At 33.6% G+C, this 16,742-nt stretch overlaps 2 protein-coding genes across 2 annotated transcripts in view; both read left to right on the top strand.

The window, feature by feature from the left end:
• LOC139482710 (uncharacterized) overlaps nucleotides 1-16,742 on the top strand; it is a 384,200-nt gene that overhangs the window by 254,966 nt on the left and 112,492 nt on the right. The window lies entirely within an intron of this gene.
• The window catches only part of LOC139483476 (RUN domain-containing protein 1-like), a 393,318-nt gene continuing 376,668 nt past the window's right edge, over nucleotides 93-16,742 (top strand). The window contains exons 1-11 of the mRNA XM_071267497.1: nucleotides 93-239; nucleotides 443-587; nucleotides 2,134-2,229; nucleotides 5,273-5,380; nucleotides 5,735-5,847; nucleotides 6,772-6,814; nucleotides 7,478-7,568; nucleotides 12,308-12,366; nucleotides 13,256-13,336; nucleotides 13,929-14,065; nucleotides 16,283-16,400. Coding sequence (XP_071123598.1) covers nucleotides 94-239; nucleotides 443-587; nucleotides 2,134-2,229; nucleotides 5,273-5,380; nucleotides 5,735-5,847; nucleotides 6,772-6,814; nucleotides 7,478-7,568; nucleotides 12,308-12,366; nucleotides 13,256-13,336; nucleotides 13,929-14,065; nucleotides 16,283-16,400 — 1,137 coding nt within the window. The 5' untranslated portion in view covers nucleotide 93. The remainder of the gene's footprint in view (nucleotides 240-442; nucleotides 588-2,133; nucleotides 2,230-5,272; nucleotides 5,381-5,734; nucleotides 5,848-6,771; nucleotides 6,815-7,477; nucleotides 7,569-12,307; nucleotides 12,367-13,255; nucleotides 13,337-13,928; nucleotides 14,066-16,282; nucleotides 16,401-16,742) is intronic.

The raw sequence follows: 16,742 nt of genomic DNA, 5'->3' as shown, positions 1-16,742 counted from the left end.
TATGCACTAATATAATAAATATTGATGCAGATATATATAGCTTGTTATAAATGATGATTAAAACAATTCATGTTACCATGGTTACATTTCAGGATGATGGAAGAAACACAAGTCAGTGTTAACGATGAAAGTTATGACTACGACAGCTTTGATGAAAACAGTGACGAAAGACCTACAGAACGTTGGGCTCCCTTAGGTGCTGCTGCCGTCAGTCCCGCTCCATCTCAGACAGAAACTAGGTATGTATTGTAAGAGTTATTACCCCTTCAGAATTTCATTTATTTGAAGAGTAATGTCCCTTATTTTTTTGAAAAATTGTAAATCAAATGTAAATATACTGCCAACATGAAATTCCTTAATTGAAAAACAGATTATTGTTTAGATGATTGCAATTATCTCAATACAAAAATACTCGAAATATATATATTTATAAATTTTTCAGCCATTATGCACAGAACGATCAGTTACGACAGTTAGAAGAAGAGCAAGAACAGCTAAATTCATCACTACTAGCCCTGACCACACATTTTGCCCATGTCCAATTTAGATTAAAACAGATTGTTAGTGCTCCTCCTGATGATAAAGAGGTAAAATCAGAACAATTTAAAATTATTGAAGATAGATGGCTGCTTAATGTCCAGGGGCAAATTAATATGCATACTGTAAACTTACCAATTTTGGAGAACAATTTATTTTTGTGAACGATTTATTCTCACAACTTTCACGAGAATGAAAAAACACGAACATAAATTGTTGTGAAATTTTAAAACCTGTGTCTTTCCTTGTCTAACTAGATCAGGTAAATTGAAAAATAGTGAAATTAAATCGCTGCAATTTGGGATAGAAAAGGCTAAAATGAAATAAAGTATCCACGAAAAAAAGTTTGTTAACAGTACTAGTTATTAGGACATGATCATATTCACTTTAATTTGAATAATAACCCTGCTTTTTACAAGACTGATACCGTGAGCCAGACAAGTCACATTATTCTGACTTCAAGGCAACCAGTCTTTGCTAAGTGCTTAGCCAGTCAGGGGTACTACTTAAACAAGTTAATTTTATTTACTTGAACAAGTAAAAAAATATGTACACATATAAGTAAATTTGTAGGATACTTATACAAGTGAATTTTATTTACTTGTACATGTATAGGTAACAAAAAATTGGCTTAGTTATGTCCCTTAGACATTCAGAATTTTTTACTTGTACATGTATAAGTAAAAGAGTCATCCTTTCTTCTTTTCTTGAATTCTTGAGATTTCTTTCGTCTAATAGAATTTTAACTTATGTCTTTACTAATGATTTAAGTGTAATTTCATGGACAATGAAAATCCCATTTGTCTGTTATCTTCATAACACTGCTTATTTACAACCCTCGAAGGAGCAATTTTTGAAGGCCTTGCGCAATATACAAAATCTTTGCTCAATAAGTTTCTTTGATGAATCAATGAGATGAAACATTGAACTTTAATGAAAAAATTTGTGCAAGCCTGAGAAAAATCTTAAAGGCATGATTTTACATCTCAAAACTTGAGGATTTTTGTGGGATTGTAAGAAAAATTTACTTATAATACAAGTAAATTTTGGAGAAAATTATAGGGAGATTATTCAAACATTATTTATTTACTTATATGTGTATATTTTTTTTTGCTTGTTCAAGTAAATAAAATTAACTAGTTTAAGTAGTACCGGTACCCCTGACTGTTAGCAGAGAAGCAGCAACTTCCAATTGTAAAGTCTTTGGTTTGAACGGGCTGTGGTGTTTGACGATAAAATGTACACTTTCTTTTAAACAATAACAACAAATTACGTTAATGTTTTTCCAATGACGATAACGATAATTATTTGAGACCTCTGACGAATCACGATAAGAATAATTTGACTATCACAGTAAAATATTAACCAATTTAACGCTAACAGTAGCCGAAAATGACTGTTTGTCACCTGACGTTAAAGGAATTACTACCCTCTTTAAGCTGACCGGCCATTGCTTCCCAGGAGAAAATGATGAAATGCACATGAGCTATCTTGTAACTTATAGGCAATACTGTGTATAGAACATAAATTTACAAGTTATAAAAAATCTCCTTAACAAATATTGACCATTCATTAAATGCTATTTTACTCCTGTAGACATTATTACAAGAATTGGAAGAGTTTGCCTTTAGAGGTATTCCTGATGCAAGATTATGTTTAGACAAAAAGTTAGAGGAGGTTCAAGAGGATATGGTAAGTCCACATTAAAAAATATTTAATTTTGAATGTAACACGTCGCCTGATTGGCTGACATCGTTTTGTTTATCAGCTCATAGACAAAAAGTTAGAGGAGGTTCAGTAGGAAATGGTAAGTCCACATTTTAAAATGTTTTTTGAACACATTTTAAAACCAAGGTCGAAATATGAAAAATTGAAACCTGAGAAAAATTACAATTTTGAGACAGAACTTCTAAAAACAAACTCAATCTACAGGTATATAATTAATACTGGGGATGGAAGGACTTATAGACACAACCACTCATTATATAATTAATACTGGGGATTGGAGGACTTATTATAGACACCAACCACTCATTATATAATTAATACTGGGGATTGGAGGACTTATCATAGACACCAACCACTCATTATATAATTAATAGTTGGGATGGGAGGACTTATTATAGACACCAACCACTCATTATAGAATTAATACTGGGGATGGGAGGACTAATAGACACCAACCACTCATTATATAATTAATACTGGGGATTGGAGGACTTATTATAGACACCAACCACTCATATAACTAATACTGGGGATTGGAGGACTTATTATAGACACCAACCACTCATTATATAAAATAAAATTGAGAATGGAAAATGGGGAATGTGTCAAAGAGACAAAACTGACCAAAGACAAATGAAAGATCAGAAAACAGCGAGAAAATACTGCACCGGAATGCAATGTTTGTTTTACTTTACAAAAAAAAACCCACCCACAACTTATTTATTTGAGTGTCTCCCATCCTGCATCCCCCATACATTTATACAGTTAACTCTTGTTGTCTTGAACTCGGTCGACTCGAAATTGCTGATGAGTCAAGTTTTCACATGGTCCCGAACTTTGTTTCATATAAACATATGTATTTCGACTCCTGATGAGTCGAAATTTTGGTTTAGTCAAACTAAATTTTTGATCCCAAGGTTAACAAAAGCATTCACAATTCATTATTTATCTTGAACTGATACACACATATGTCAAAAACATGACCACCAGGATTTATGGATTGAAGAGTTAATTTGACAAAACATGTGTAATTAAATTTCTGGTCACTGACCACTGTATTGATTAATGACATGCTATTTCTACGAGTGTTTACCTTTTAAGATTATCTTTTTTATAAATAATTAGTGATACATTGTAAATGTTCATGAAAAAGTATTTAAAGTGTTTACAAAAACAGTTATTAATGATTTACACTGATGAGCTTGGATGTGTATAAATTAAAGGGGAGATAACAAAAACTACTCAATCAGCTTCTTTAATCTTGTTGTATTTTCTTTTGAAAAGAAAGAGTGAGATAAAAGAAAAAGAAGAGAAATCTAGATTTTCTAAAATCTCTTGTATCTGAGGATATACAATTTTGTCAACTTTAAACGACCTTTATAAGGCCAACTAAAATTAATTAGTAGATTTTCATCCAAATTTTTGAAAAAAATGGGGCGGGTGGGAGGATTTAATTTTTTTTAATTTTATTTCATATGAAACCATTTTGTGACGAGTTCTTCATGTATGCAAGTGTAATAATAAGCTTATATCATGTATACACAGGTATGAGGAATCTTACATTATTTTTCAAATCCTAAAATACATGTCTCTAATTGAGGCTTTAGAAACTAAACAACAAAGACGTGTAGAAATGCTCTCTTCAGTTGGACTTTCTACACCAAATGTATTTGGGTTCCTAAACGATTGTTTTTAGTACCCATAAAATGAAGCAAATGCATTGGTATGCAACACAATTATTATGAGTACAGAATAAAATGAAAACACAAACAGTGTTTAAAATAATAGGGTTGGTACTTATGCATTTATGCAAGATGAAAATATAATTACCATGTAAAACACATGTGGACTTAATAAAAAAAAAAGAAGTTGTTGTTTAATGACCCTTTTGGGGATATTGGGACATTTTGTGTTAATCAACAAGAAAAGACAGTCATGGGTAAAATCTAAGGTCTTCTGTAAATAAAAAGCGTATGTTAGTCGACTTTTTAAACTCAATAAACAAGTTCGTGTTTGTGTTTCAATATCTTTAATTCAGTCATGTTTTCTGTATCAATGGGTTCCACGATTTTTGCGCTTTGGATATCTTTCTTATTTAAACTTCCTGACACAAAGTTATTGCCTAAAAAAATCCAGTTTTCTAATCACAGAAGTTTGTGACATACCGCGATTTGTGGTCTAGGACACAGCGTTTTTCTCGTAACACGAGTATTTCACGTCATTCATCAGTTTTTACTCTCGAAAGATGATGTTGTCATCATAGAGCAGCAGAATATGTCGACAATCATTTTGGTTAGATTTACTCGAGGTACAAAACCGAAAATTGAAACAGGAAGTCATAAATGAAACGAAATTTTAACGGTTATCGGTAACGGAAACGAACAAAATTCGTAAATCGTAAATTTTATAAAATAAAAAAAATCGGGGCCGGACGATTTCAGAGGGGCGGGCGGGGATGAAAATCTATCAATTAATTTTAATTGGCCTAATGTGTATAATAGTTTAGGGGCCAGCTGAAGGACAACTCCGGGTGCGGGAATTTCTCGCTGCATTGAAGACCTATTGGTGACCTTCTGCTGTTGTCTGTTCTATGGTCAGGTTGTTGTCCCTTTGGCACATTCCCCATTTCCATTCTCAATTTTAATAATGCTAAGATGGATTGTATATTACTCTCTCGAATAAAAAAAGCCATAGGAAAAAATTGTAACTGAAACAATTCAATTGAATAAGTAAAAATAAATTTATTATAATAATGAAAGACCATGACATACAAGTACATTGATCTGATACAAGTATATCGATCCCCTTCTTCTCAGATTCATCTGGACTTATTTTAGCTTTACCAAGCTAAGGAAGAGTTGTGTCCCTTGGTCTTTCAAACTTCCGGGTTTTTATTGAGTCTAACTATGTTTATCTCGAAATATTTCTCTGGTCTGACTGACTTCGAGATAACAAGAGTAGACTGTATTTGGAACAGCCCTTAACATTTTTCTACCTTTTATTACAGAGTGATCAGGAACATGAACAGAAACTAATAGAGCAAAGAGAGAAACAGAGGGAGTTAATAGAACAGCTGAAGAAACAACTGGAAGAATTAGAAACTTATGCTTATGAGGTTTGTAGAAAATTTTTACTACACCCCCTCCCCAAAAAAGTAGTTAACACAGTTCTCAAGCTTAACACGAGTCTTTCAGCAAAAACTAATAAAATACCCGTCAACAGTTAACAAAACATGACATAAAAAAAATAAAAAGGGAGAAACATGAACTCCACCAAAAACCAGGGGTGAATTCTGGTGTTCAGATCTTGCTCCAAATGTGGCATCCATTAATGTGACAAATGATGTTGTTAAAAATCTGGATGTTTTCTGGTAATGATTATGTTTAATAAAATTATTTTCATGTTAATATATATATATATTTGTACATATAATGGTCTACAATAAATTTCTTATACATATTTTCTATAGACTGGCGATGCTGATGTGGTACCTACATCCAAAGTGATGGAGAAACAAAAAGTTGTCATCGATGAACTGAAACATAAACTGGATCTTAATCTGGAAGGCTTTGACAGTCTCAGGTAAATAGGGGGATGTTATAAACTGATGTACAATGTAAATCAGTAAAGCTTGCATTGGGCCTTTTTGGTCTAGGTGTCAGTTATCAAACTATATTAATCACTACATGCACTTGCTTGAACTTGACCAACTTGTTTTTAAGCAGTTTGTGTTTGACTCCAATCCTATTTGACAAGGTTCATGATTCTATCAGTATCAGGGTTCTCCACTTTTCTCAACAAATAAAAAAAGTTGTATAGCCAAGCCTGATGAAAGGGGTGTTTAATACCAACAGAAAACGATGTATCATTTTCACAACAATAAAAAACATTTCTAAAGGTTATTTATTATTTTAAAGATTTCACAGTCTTACCCTTCGTTATCTTGGTCATGTGTATTAATAAACTTTTGGCATCAGAAAAAAAATTACTAAAACAGACAACATATCCAAACAATAGCATACCACAACTAACCTGCTTATGTAAAATTCCACACAAAACCAACTTAAAAATTCCAAACAACAGCACATCACAACAATTAAAAATGAAAATCAATCACAAACTAAAAAAAAGTCCATTACAAATTGAATAAAATTATTAACCTTCAATACTATTAAAAATTCTTTGTCAGTTGAAAACTCAAAATAAAAGTGCAATAATTTTATTCTTTGGCATTTTGTAGAAAAGTTTAAAAAATGAAATTATACTGAGGAAAAAAATATAATACTGTAAATTTAGAAATTATCAGAAAGTTTTATTTATATAAATTATACAAACTGAGCATTGCAATAACAAGAATTCCTATTCAAATAAATATTCATGAAGAAAACTCAATAATGTCAAAATTGCAAAAATAAATTTTGTCAATGATGTCTGAATTTACAGTAATAATTATCAACAATTTATTAGTTATGACTATTTAATGTTATCAATGTCTGTATTTTATAGCACGGATCAGTTAAAACAGATTGTTGATCATGCTGTTGGAGAGGTAATTATCTTGTGCCTTCATTTTTTATATGCCGTACTAAGTGGTCCGGGCATATATTGTTACTTATATATGTGTATCATTCTTTTGTTCAGATATTCTGATAAGAAACATTTGTCCTGACATATTTTCATTATTTTGTTTTTTTGGCAGGATTACAGTTGTTGACTGATGATTTTGAGATGATTTTTGGTACATAAGGGCAACAACAACAAAAAAAAAATCTTATTTCTGGTCTAAGCTTGGAATCTAACTCTAAATATATTGCATGCCTTTTCAAATAATAATTTGTAATTTGAGTACACTAAAAATCCTTTTAAAGCTGGATTGGTCAAAGTTAAATGGGCAGTTGATAATTTTAAGGGTTTTTGTCTGGTCGTTGATGATCCTTGCCTTTATGAAATTTTAATTCTATTATTGGGATGTTTTTATTATTGAGAAGAATGCGACAGGGTTATAATAAATTATAATTCCAGCAATTTAAACTCTCATTTTGAAATTTTTTATATGAATTTTCTCAATATTGCTAAAATTGAAATTGCACTTAGTCCAAAATGCCAAAATCACAATAATAAATGCATGCAATAATTTCTGAATTCACAATACATGAAAACCAGTAAACTTTATATACATGTAGTAATTTTATAACTTTTTTTTCTTTTCCAGATAGTTAACCCAGGCAAGGTTAAAGAAAAGCTGATTCGGCAGTTATCTACACAGATAACTGATTTAGAAAGATTTATACAGTTTTTACAAGGTGATGGACTGGGTCAAAACTTCTTTTGCTTGTGGCACTGGTTAATTTTTTTGTTCGGTACTTTCAATGTTGACAAGATTTTAGATATTGCTAAATTTCGCAATAGCAAAAAATTATTTTCTATTAAGCAATTGGGAACAACAGACGGAATTGAAGTTTTCTGACTGCTAAATTTTAATCTGATAATTTTCTAAATTATATAAAATAACCTTGTTTTTAGCACTCAAGCTATAGGTGGTCTATTCAAAATGGGGTTACGAAAACGCTTTCATTGTAACCCAAAGATTTTATTTTTCATTGTATAATTAATTTGATTACTCACAAAAAATATTTGGCGAATTTTATGAAATTTTGACCTGGTAATGCTTTTAATTCTCTAGTTGAGGGATTTTCCTTCCTGACTTAGAAATAACATAGTTGCTATTTTTCTGTATTATTTTATCATATTTTCCCTTCTTTTATCACACTAACAATTAATGACCCATCAAATAATGTAAGCACCCATGTATTTTAAAATATTAATTTGCTTAAAATTAGAATTACTGGATCTGAAATTTGTAAGGAGAAGTAACTCAAATGATTTCAGAAAGGTTACTTGTTTTGTTAGGGATCATAGATTTATTATTACAAGTATGCTTGGAGCTTTATAAGTCAGCTCTCTTCGGCAGTTCATATGACAATAGTTATCATAATCTATTAGGATGTCAGTCAGATCTTAAGAATTTCTATACAAAGGAAAGTACTACTCAGAAGAGCCTTCTTAAAAAGCTCTGAGCATCCTAGGGTTATTGCCCTTTAATGACAAGTCATTCCCATTAGAATTTTTTTAATAGAAACTATAGTAAACAGAGAAAAACTGTGGCTAGCAAAGATATAAGCAAAATAAGATCTAAAAATAGATTAAAGACTCAACATGAAAATACGCCTGGAATAGCTTTGAATTTTGTCATTGCCAACTGTCCATAGTAAGATTTGATCTATATGGTCCCTTGTGGCAACTTTTTAGAGTTCACATGCCAATAATTTAATTTTGGATGTAACACGTCTTCTGATTGGCTGACGTTATTTTGTTATCAGCCCATAGACATAATTTAGTCATGTGACCGTGACGTCATCGACGTTTTTTGCATGGTTTTCTACGGTTTAAAATGGAATTTAGAATTAAATTATAAGAAATGACTGTAATATTTTTTCTGTCTATTCGAAATAACATAAAAAATGTGGTTCACACTGTTAAATAACCCGCTACACGCGCTATTCAGTGTGCACCAAATTTTTTATGTTATTTCTTAATAGACAGAAAAATTATTACAGTCATTCCTCAATTAATGTTCTTTCATAGTGATGCAGCACATGCAGAGCTTGCAATATTTTTGTACAACTTCTAAAATGAATTTTAAGCCAGGAGAGCAGCGTGTCTGTCCATGGTGGACAGGTGAACATGTCAAAATCTGTGTGTTTATAGTGGACAGGTGGTAATTGCTAAATCCATGAGAGTTGTTGTGTACCTTCAAGTGGAACACATTAATGACAATTAGAATTTCAGATACCTTAAAATGAAATTATCTCCATTTTTAGCCCACCTGGCCCGAATTGCCAAATGAGCTTTTCCCATCACTTTGCGTCCGTCGTCGTCCGTTTCCGTCGTCCCTCGTCGTTGTTAACTTTTACAAAAATCTTCTCCTCTGAAACCACTGGGCCAAATTAATCCAAACTTGGCCACAATCATCATTGAGGTATCTAGTTTAAGAAATGTGTGGCGTGACCCTGCCAACCAACCAAGATGGCCGCCATGGCTAAAAATAGAACATAGGGGTAAAATGTAGATTTTGGCTTATAACTCTGAAACCAAAGCATTAAGAGCAATTCAGACAAGGGGGTTAAATTGTTTTGCAAGTCATGATCTATCTGCCCTGAAATTTTTAGATGAATCTGACAACTGGTTGTTGGGTTGCTGCCCCTGAATTGGAAATTTTTAAGGAAATTTTGCTGTTTTTGGTTATTATCTTGAATATTATTAGCTCACCTGGCCCGAAGGGCCAAGTGAGCTTTTCTCATCACTTGGCGTCCGTCGTCCGTCGTCGTCCGTCGTCGTTAACTTTTACAAAAATCTTCTCCTCTGAAACTACTGGGCCAAATCAAACCAAACTTGGCCACAATCATTATTGGGGTATCTAGTTTAAAAAATGTGTGGCGTGACCCGGTCAACCAACCAAGATGGCCGCCACGGCTAAAAATAGAACATAGGGGTAAAATGCAGTTTTTGGCTTATAACTCAAAAACCAAAGCATTTAGAGCAAATCTGACATGGGTAAAAATGTTTATCAGGTCAAGATCTATCTGCCCTGAAATTTTAAGATGAATCGGTCAATCGGTTGTTGGGTTGCTGCCCCTGAATTGGTAATTTTGAAGAAATTTTGCTGTTTTTGGTTATTATCTTGAATATTATTATAGTTAGAGATAAACTGTAAACAGCAATAATGTTCAGCAAAGTAAGATCTACAAATAAGTCAACATGACCAAAATGGTCAGTTGACCCGTTTAGGAGTTATTGCCCTTTATAGTCAATTTTTAACCATTTTTCGTAAATTAAAGTAATCTTTTACAAAAATCTTCTCCTCTGAAACTACTTGGCCAAATTAATCCAAACTTGGCCACAATCATCTTTGGGGTATCTAGTTTAAAAAATGTGTGGCGTGACCTGGTCAACCAACCAAGATGGCCGCCACCGCTAAAAATAGAACATAGGGGTAAAATGCAGTTTTTGGCTTATAACTCAAAAACCAAAGCATTTTGAGGAAATCTGACAGGGGATAAAAATGTTTATCAGGTCAAGAACTATCTGCCCTGAAATTTTCAGATGAATCGGTCAATCGGTTGTTGGGTTGCTGCCCCTGAATTGGTAATTTTGAAGAAATTTTGCTGTTTTTGGTTATTATCTTGAATATTATTATAGTTAGAGATAAACTGTAAACAGCAATAATGTTCAGCAAAGTAAGATCTACAAATAAGTCAACATGACCTAAATGGTCAATTTACCCCTTAAGGAGTTATTGCCCTTTATAGTCAATTTTTAACAATTTTCATTAATTTGGTAAATTTATGTAAATTTTTACCAAATATAGTTCTCTGTTACTAATGGGCAAAGTTCATGATAGATATAATTGTAAGAAGCAAAATCGTTCAGTAAAGTAAGAACTTCAAACACATCACCATCACCAAAATACAATTTTGTCATGAATCCATTTGTGTCCTTTGTTTAATATGCACATAGACCAAGGTGAGCGACACAGGCTCTTTAGAGCCTCTAGTTATAGATAGAGATAAACTATAAACAGCAATAATGTTCAGCAAAGTAAGATCCACAAACAAGTCAAACTGACCTGTTCCCTTAAGGAGTTATTGCCCTTTATAGTCAATTTTTAATAATTTTGTAAATTTTAACCAAATATTTTTCTCTGTAACTAATGGGCCAAGTTCATTATAAATTGAAATAATTGTAAGAAGCAAGAATGTTCAGTAAAGTAAGATCTACAAACACATCACCATCACCAAAACACAATTTTGTCATGAATCCATCTGTGTCCTTTGTTTAATATGCACATAGACCAAGGTGAGCGACACAGGCTCTTAAGAGCCTCTAGTTATTTAGTTTTATATTCTTTTAACCTGCTTTTATAATATGCATATATATATATACTAAGTGCTCTCTTTGTCACCTTTAAGTTTAGCAATACTAATAAAATATATAACAATAGATAGATCTAACAAGAACCATCAAATATAGGATATTTTTCAACCATAAGCTGTTTCTGAATTGATTGCATGGGGGTAGAAAGGTACTTCTATTCAACTTTGATGAGTTACAATTATTTTAATCAAATTTATTAATTTGATTTAATACATATGCATGTGCTTAAAGCTGAAAATTGCAGTGAGGTGAGAGGTTTTGTTTTGCACTCTGTTGAAGGCCTCATTGTGACTTGTGAGGTTTTGTTTTGCACCCTGTTGAAGACCTCATTGTGACTTGTGAGGTGAGAGGTTTTGTTTTGCACCCTGTTGAAGGCCTCATTGTGACTTTAAGATGAAGAACAGCAACAAAAGAGTTGTTTTACTTTGTGTGTGTTCTTTGCTCTGCATGTACTGATTTTTTGTTATATATGGAAACCTCATAACCTTTGTTTTATATTTACAAATATGACAGTTTGTAAAAAAAGGACCCAACTCATCTTTGATCTTAGAATAACCAAAATTGTGAGAGAAAAAAATCAATATCCTTGCATCTTATACTACTTGGTAATGTATTGATGAGCTGTAAAGTTGGTATGAGTAATGTTATGCTCATGATCAGGGTTGGGAACTCACATGAGCTGTAAAGTTGGTATGAGTAATGTTATGCTCATGATCAGGGTTGGGAACTCACATGAGCTGTAAAGTTGGTATGAGTAATTGTATGCTCATGATCAGGGTTGGGAACTCACAACCTTGAGTGTTGACTAACTAATGATATAATAGATGGTTGGTATGAGTAATGTTATGCTCATGATCAGAGTTGGGAACTCACAACCTTGAGTGTTGACTAACTAATGATATAATAGATGAACTTCTTAGACCACTCGTCACACAAGGCTTCTTACTTACTTGAAGTGCATTCTGCACATATGATCATTTCTAAAACAGTATTTTTTTGTTATTTTTAGTGTATTTCATTTTTGAAGAACATAAAATGTCTTTTTCAGGGGAGGCAACAAGTCCTGGGCCTTTAGGAAAGGAGAGATGCACATGTACAGTTCATAAGGTTTGTCAGATTTAAATGTGTCAATATTTTTTGCATCAGTGAGTTATTAATTTTAAGGGAGTTATGCCCTTTGGAAAATAAACATTGTATGAAAATGTGCATTGCTAGCTCTCTCATGTGTACAATGCTTGTCTGATTTTTATGAAATATATATCATAGGTTTACATCAGCAATGTCTCAAAAAGTTTAAAAATAAGTTCTGATTAATTAATTTTAATAGAGTTATGTCCTTTGGAAACATTAATTATAGTGGAAATTACATTGCATTTGCTCTCAAACCTTCATTTCTTCAAGATATTTATGATATAAAAAGATTGTTTTAAAGTTATTGCACTGGCACTTCTATTAAATTACAGACGTGTAACTGTAATTTAATTTTTTTAAGGAAAAATTAAAAAAAAAATTGGCAAAAAATAATTTATAGCTTATAAAAAAAGGCCAGAAGTGTCATGATTTTTTTAAGGAATTTGAAAATAGAGGAAGGGAAGGTTGTTATAAACCATTTATAAATTGTATAAACCTTAAAATTGAGAATGGAAATGGGGAATGTGTCAAAGAGACAACAACCCGACCAAATAAAAAACAACAGCAGAGGGTCACCAACAGGTCTTCAATGTAGCGAGAAATTCCCGCACCCGGAGGCGTCCTTCAGCTGGCCCCTAAACAAATATATACTAGTCCAGTGATAATGAACGACATACTAATTTCCAAATTGTACACAAGAAACTAAAATTAAAATAATACAAGACTAACAAAGGCCAGAGGCTCCTGACTTGGGACAGGCGCAAAAATGCGGCGGGGTTAAACATGTTTGTGAGATCTCAACCCTCCTCCTATACCTCTAACCAATGTAGAAAAGTAAACGTATAAACCTTGTATTTTCTTTTAGTTTCCTTCTGGTGATTGTTCAGATACCTCTTCAAAAGATTGTAAAGTACGAGACAGAAATACTAACAAGCACAATAAAAAGGTAAATATACAATAAATCAGGAGACTGTATAGATTCGTAGAGGGCCATAGCTGGATTAGACACAACTTTTAATAATTTTTGGTGTTTAACACTATTTAAATTCTTCGTTTTGTATTTCATGAATCTTGACACAATTTTTTTTTTTTAAATGGATACTTGTTTTTTCCAAATATTTCCTGCTTACAATTTCCTCATTTGCCCAGGACACGATTTTAAATAATTCTTTCTTTGTACAGTTGATACTCAATGTTAATTATTTCATAATATTCATTTCTCTGATTCTTAGCAGATTTATTCTCTTCATGACCTGTTGATTATGTTTGTTAATAAACATGTGGTCTGTTTGATTTGACTTCAACGTTTTCTTGCTTTCCTCTGCATTTCCTGTTGCGACCAAATCTTGTACATTACGATATTTCTTCACTCAAGTGTTAAACTTTAAATATTTTTGAAAACACTTGGCAAGCCTTGGTTTTAATTTTGAAAATTCAGCAGTCTCCAGTAGAGAAACAGTGTATAAGGCTTGATATAGTAGTAGAATCTATATTTATACATGTATATGCAACTCTTTAAATGTATCTAATTTCTACAGAATGTGAAAGAAACAAAAGCATTTATAAGGAAGAGTATCGAGTTACTACAGATGTTCCTCATTAGTCAGTTTGGATGTGGTGGGAGGGACTTCCAGAGAAACTTACTGAAGAAAACAACAAAAGGCAATCATTGGGGGTAGGTATTTAGTCAGTCTGGATGTGGTGGGAGGGACTTCCACAAAAGGCAATCATTGGGGGTAGGTATTTAGTCAGTTTGGATGTGGTGGGAGGGACTTCCAGAGAAACTTACTGAAGAAAACAACAAAAGGCAATCATTGGGGGTAGGTATTTAGTCAGTTTGGATGTGGTGGGAGGGACTTCCAGAGAAACTTACTGAAGAAAACAACAAAAGGCAATCATTGGGGGTAGGTATTTAGTCAGTTTGGATGTGGTGGGGGGGACTTCCAGAGAAACTTACTAAAGAAAACAACAAAAGGCAATCATTGGGGGTAGGTATTTAGTCAGTTTGGATGTGGTGGGAGGGACTTCCAAAGAAACTTACTGAAGAAAACAACAAAAGGCAATCATTGGGGGTAGGTATTTAGTCAGTCTGGATGTGGTGGGAGGGACTTCCACAAAAGGCAATCATTGGGGGTAGGTATTTAGTCAGTTTGGATGTGGTGGGAGGGACTTCCAGAGAAACTTACTGAAGAAAACAACAAAAGGCAATCATTGGGGGTAGGTATTTAGTCAGTCTGGATGTGGTGGGAGGGACTTCCACAAAAGGCAATCATTGGGGGTAGGTATTTAGTCAGTTTGGATGTGGTGGGAGGGACTTCCAGAGAAACTTACTGAAGAAAACAACAAAAGGCAATCATTGGGGGTAGGTATTTAGTCAGTTTGGATGTGGTGGGAGGGACTTCCAGAGAAACTTACTGAAGAAAACAACAAAAGGCAATCATTGGGGGTAGGTATTTAGTCAGTTTGGATGTGGTGGGAGGGACTTCCAGAGAAACTTACTGAAGAAAACAACAAAAGGCAATCATTGGGGGTAGGTATTTAGTCAGTTTGGATGTGGTGGGAGGGACTTCCAAAGAAACTTACTGAAGAAAACAACAAAAGGCAATCATTGGGGGTAGGTATTTAGTCAGTTTGGATGTGGTGGGGGGGACTTCCAGAGAAACTTACTGAAGAAAACAACAAAAGGCAATCATTGGGGGTAGGTATTTAGTCAGTTTGGATGTGGTGGGGGGGACTTCCAGAGAAACTTAATGAAGAAAACAACAAAAGGCAATCATTGGGGGTAGGTATTTAGTCAGTTTGGATGTGGTGGGAGGGACTTCCAGAGAAACTTACTGAAGAAAACAACAAAAGGCAATCATTGGGGGTAGGTATTTAGTCAGTTTGGATGTGGTGGGAGGGACTTCCAAAGAAACTTACTGAAGAAAACAACAAAAGGCAATCATTGGGGGTAGGTATTTAGTCAGTTTGGATGTGGTGGGGGGGACTTCCAGAGAAACTTACTGAAGAAAACAACAAAAGGCAATCATTGGGGGTAGGTATTTAGTCAGTTTGGATGTGGTGGGAGGGGACTTCCAGAGAAACTTACTGAAGAAAACAACAAAAGGCAATCATTGGGGGTAGGTATTTAGTCAGTTTGGATGTGGTGGGAGGGACTTCAAGAGAAACTTACTGAAGAAAACAACAAAAGGCAATCATTGGGGGTAGGTATTTAGTTAGTTTGGATGTGGTGGGAGGGACTTCCAGAGAAACTTACTGAAGAAAACAACAAAAGGCAATCATTGGGGGTAGGTATTTAGTCAGTTTGGATGTGGTGGGGGGGACTTCCAGAGAAACTTACTGAAGAAAACAACAAAAGGCAATCATTGGGGGTAGGTATTTAGTCAGTTTGGATGTGGTGGGAGGGACTTCCAGAGAAACTTACTGAAGAAAACAACAAAAGGCAATCATTGGGGGTAGGTATTTAGTCAGTTTGGATGTGGTGGGAGGGACTTCCAGAGAAACTTACTGAAGAAAACAACAAAAGGCAATCATTGGGGGTAAGTATTAAAGGAAGTAAACACAAAAATCCACTCGAAATCCACTCAAATCCTCTCTAAATCCACTCGAAATCTCTCAAAGGATCTATAATATGTAGATATATATAAATGTTTATATAAATGTTTATTTACTGATAAGGCTCGTAATAGATAAAAAAAACAATTTGTAGATTATGATTTAAAACTCCTCGTGTAAGAGCCAACTTGAGTTATTGATAAGGAAAACAAATGTTAAAAGAATATGTATGAGTAAACTTGTAACCAAGTCAATACTTCTTAATTAAGCATTATGAAAAAAATATACGGAATAGAAAAATATGGACTTGATTTTAGCTTGATGTTTCTATTTGTAGAGACTTACGAGCTAGGTTAGAGGTTGCTATAAACAAAGTATTAGAGGCAGCCGTAGAGGAGGACAAAAATCAGGAGAAAGACGACAGGTTCAGTGAATATGGCAGCGATTCAGAGGAGGTAAGAATGAATAAACTGACCTCTAATTATAAATTATCATTTGTCATCTCAACTAGATTGATTTTCTCGCTAGACTGGGCACAGCAAGAGTGATAAGAGCATTTGAGTTGCAATGACCAATGATAATCTGTTATTTGGCTATTGTTACCTATGGCGAAGTTAATTTCATTGGCAATGGGCATGTGCACCCATAGTTTCTATCAATAATTTGTCATATCACTCGACTGTGCTGAGAATGGAAATTATCAGTCTGAAGATTTTGTAAACGTGTTGAATTAGTAAAATAATATTTTATCCCATTTTATGTATAGCTTAATGTGAAGTATACATTTGCAAAAAAAT

The sequence above is a fragment of the Mytilus edulis genome, chromosome 7 (genome assembly GCF_963676685.1).
Source record: "Mytilus edulis chromosome 7, xbMytEdul2.2, whole genome shotgun sequence".
NCBI classification, from domain to species: domain Eukaryota; kingdom Metazoa; phylum Mollusca; class Bivalvia; order Mytilida; family Mytilidae; genus Mytilus; species Mytilus edulis.
Note: the sequence above shows the minus strand (reverse complement) of the source record. Positions and strands in the feature narration are given on the sequence as shown.